The sequence below is a fragment of the Petaurus breviceps genome, unplaced genomic scaffold (assembly GCF_028583685.1).
Source record: "Petaurus breviceps papuanus isolate PSGF00001 unplaced genomic scaffold, PetGlider_PUasm1.0 90779, whole genome shotgun sequence".
Lineage (NCBI taxonomy): Eukaryota > Metazoa > Chordata > Mammalia > Diprotodontia > Petauridae > Petaurus > Petaurus breviceps.
In genome coordinates this window covers 4,125,263-4,128,719 of record NW_027187344.1, presented here as the reverse complement: position 1 = coordinate 4,128,719, position 3,457 = coordinate 4,125,263, and the positions used below count along the sequence as shown (strand labels likewise).

At 42.9% G+C, this 3,457-nt stretch overlaps 1 protein-coding gene across 2 annotated transcripts in view; it reads right to left on the bottom strand.

Annotated features, from left to right (window-relative positions):
- Window positions 1-3,457, bottom strand: part of SARDH (sarcosine dehydrogenase) — a 137,016-nt gene that overhangs the window by 123,410 nt on the left and 10,149 nt on the right. For both annotated transcript variants that reach the window (XM_069069240.1, XM_069069241.1), the window contains exon 3: window positions 426-604. In XM_069069240.1, the coding sequence (XP_068925341.1) occupies window positions 426-604 (179 nt within the window). The remainder of the gene's footprint in view (window positions 1-425; window positions 605-3,457) is intronic.

The following is a 3,457-nucleotide window of genomic DNA, read 5'->3' as shown; positions in this document are numbered from 1 at the left end:
CCCCCCCCCCCCCCCCCCGTGTGTGTGTGTGTGTGTGTGTGTGTGTGTGTGTGTGTGTGAAAAAGAGGAGAGTAGAGGAGAAGAGAGAGGTAAGGTAAGAAGGAAAGAGAGAGGAGGGAGGGAAGGAGAGAGAGAGATGGGGAGAGACAGAGACTGAAAAAGAGAGAAGAGGAGAAAGGGAAAGAGGGAAGGAAGGAGAGAAAGAGGAAAGAGATAAGAGAGGGAATGAGAGATAAAGAGAGGCAGAGATAGAGAGAGATAGAGAAGGGGACAGAGAAAAGAGAGCAGGAATGAGGGAGAAAGAGAGAGGGGAAAAAAGAAGAGAACAATGTAGGGGAGGGGAGTGGAGGTAATTGAATGCATTCTAAGTGTGAAAGACAGTCAGCCCACATCCCAAGCTCAGCCCTAACCCCAACCATACCTACCGACATAAGTCGTTTGTACTCATCCAATCGCTGGCTGTTGGAGGCAATGAAGAGCCCCCCGTTCTGGATCCAGCCAGTGTTCAGTCCTGTCTCCTTTTCCAGGTCATGGCTCACCACCTGACGTGTGTGGGCCAGGAGCTCCACCTCCACATCACTGGGTCGAAGCTGCCATAGCAGACCTTGTTAGGAAGAGATACAATAAGTATAGGCTAAGACTCCAGTCCTTATTAGCTCCTAACCACAACTCAAACTAGTTAGGGATATAGTCTATGGTGAGTCTACAGGTCATATTCTCCAGCATTCTCGCTCCAGACCTTCATTGAAGCTCCAATTATGCTAACCTGTTTTCTTTCCAATGCTAGAATTGTAGGGACAGGGTGTAAATATCTTGAGGAAGCAAGAGACCTAAGTTTTAATCCCACACAGCAATCAATCCCATTCATCTTTCTGGGCCTCAGTCATCCCCATCTGTAAAATGGAAGCTTTCAAACAACTCCTGTATAGTAGACACAGTTTAAATGCTTGTAGAAAGAAAAAAAAGTTTTCTCTGAGAGCAGCAACAAAGCACTTTGAACTCTTCAGAGCAAAGTTTTGGTGCCACCTGTCATCTCAGGGAAAGGGGAGAGTAGCTAGTCTCAGGCAAGAAACCAAGAATCACTTGTGTGTCAAGAATGTGTGACCTTAGACACACCATTTTCCATCCATAGGCCTTAGTTTCCTAGTCTTTAAAATGAAATTGTTGGTAAGGAAGGCTGAGTGGGCTGAGGACACAGGTCCTTGTGTTCTCCCAGCCATAATTTCAACCAGTAATAGATAAAGGTTTACCGCAGATTAACAGGCCACGTCCTCCACATGCTTCTGCCTACAATAGCCCCTGAAGCCATGGGGTTGTAGGAAGGGAAAAAGTCCAAAGAAGCAAGCTATTGGCCTTTTGAGAAAAAGGCTGAAAAACAAAAAGCTTAAGACTGTGCATATTCCTAACTCCTAAGTAAATATGCCAACTCTGATATTTAAAAAGACTGAAGGAAAAATATGTAAATTATTTAAAAGACCATAATTCATTAAACAAGTAATAAAATATGAAAGAAAATTAGCCCTCAAATCCCAATGAAACAGAATTCTGAGGACTCCTCAGAGAACACAGAACAAGGGCAAGAACCTCCAGAATGGTTCAAAAGAGAAATGAAACTTTTCAAAGCAAGCATTAGGGTAGAAATTAGGGCAGAAATGTGAACACTCAAAGCAGAATTAATGATGACAGCAGAGTAGATATCTTAAATACAGAACAAGAGAATCTCTCCAAAGAAGCAAATGCTCTGAAAAGAAGAATCATGGATTTTTCTTTTTCTTTCTTTCCTTCCTTTTTCTTCCTTCCTTCCTTTCCTCCTTCCTTCCTTCCCTCCTCCCCTTCTTTCTTTCTTTCTTTTCTTTTTCAATCAGACCTGTAATTTCATAAATGTAGGGCTATCTGAATAAAAAACTCTACCAATGCAGATCTCCTTCATATTAATGAATTTCGACATGCATATGAATTGTGTATGTGCACATACACACATGTGCATACAAATATACGTGTGTGTGTGTGTGTGTGTAAAAATATGTACCAGCACTTAGCAGTATGCTAAATGCTAAGGCAAAAGACAGTCCCTTCCATAAAGGAGCTCACAATCTAATGGGAGAGAAAACAAGCAAACAAATATGCACAAATAAGCTATATGCAGGATAAGTAGGAAATAATTAGCAGAGGGAGGGCACTAGACTTGAGAGGGGTTGAGAAAGGCTCCCTGTAGAAGGTGGGACCTGAAGGAAGCCAGGATAGGTAGGAAATGGAGGTGGAGGAAGAGAGTGTTACAAGCATGGAGAGCAGCCAAAGTATTTTATGCCTGGAGCTGAAAGGTGAAGTGTCTTGTTCATGATACAGCAAGGAAGCCAGTACCACTGGATCAAAAAGTCTGTGTTAGAGAATCAGGTGTAAAAAGACTGAAAAGCCTGGGGGTTGGGGGTAGATCATAAAGGGCTTTCAATGCCAAACAGAGGATTTTCTATTTGATTCTGGAAGGCAATAGGAAAGTCACTTTGGCTGCTAAATGGAGGATATATTGACTGGCAAAGATGGTCCATATCCTTGACTTTGCCATCACCTCTAAGTATTCACAATCTCTGACATTCCATTATCTGATCATAATCTTTTATTTCCCTATACCTTATAAACCCTAACACTCTTCTTCATCCTCACCTTGACTTCCATTCCCTCCATCCCTCAGTTCTTTCTGAGGCTATCACACCTGTGCTGGCTCCACTCTCTTCCCTTCACTATCTTAACCCTTTGGTAAACAAACTCAGCTCTACACTATCCTCTACTCCCAAAACCCTTGCCCTCTGATCCTATAGATGATAATGCCACATCCAATTTTGGATTATTCCCACCATCTGCCTCCTTCACTCTTATTCACAAACTGTTAAACAGAGCTGGAGGAAGTCATGAAACTGTGTTAAATGGGTCCATTCCAAATGTGTTATTTAATCACAACTGGGCCCTCACAGCAGCAATGCAAACATTCTCTTCCTTCCTAATTGATTCCTTATCCCACTCTCCACAGAGGCTACTCTAAACATTATCTTCTCTCCTTAAGCCTCCCACAACATTCACTCCCTCTCCACTCTCAGATGAGGAGCTTGCCCTTTACTTCAATGAAAAAACTGAAAACATTTGCTAAGGGATTCCCTTTCTCCCCGCCTCTTCTCACTTAATTCAGTGAGAATATCAGGACTACCCCCCCCCCATCTTCTTCATTCTCACATAAAGGGGCAGCCCTTCTTTATGCCAAAGCCAACTCTCTACATGCACCTTTGATCCCATTCTCTACTGAGTTTTCTAGCAAATTGTCCCCACTATCCTCTTCCTCCTCCTGCTGCTGCTACTGCTGCTCCTTCTCCTCCTCCTTCACCACCACTATCACCATCACCATCATCATCATCATTGTCCTTCTTCTTCTTCTTCTTCTTCTTCTTCTTCTTCTTCTTCTTCTTCT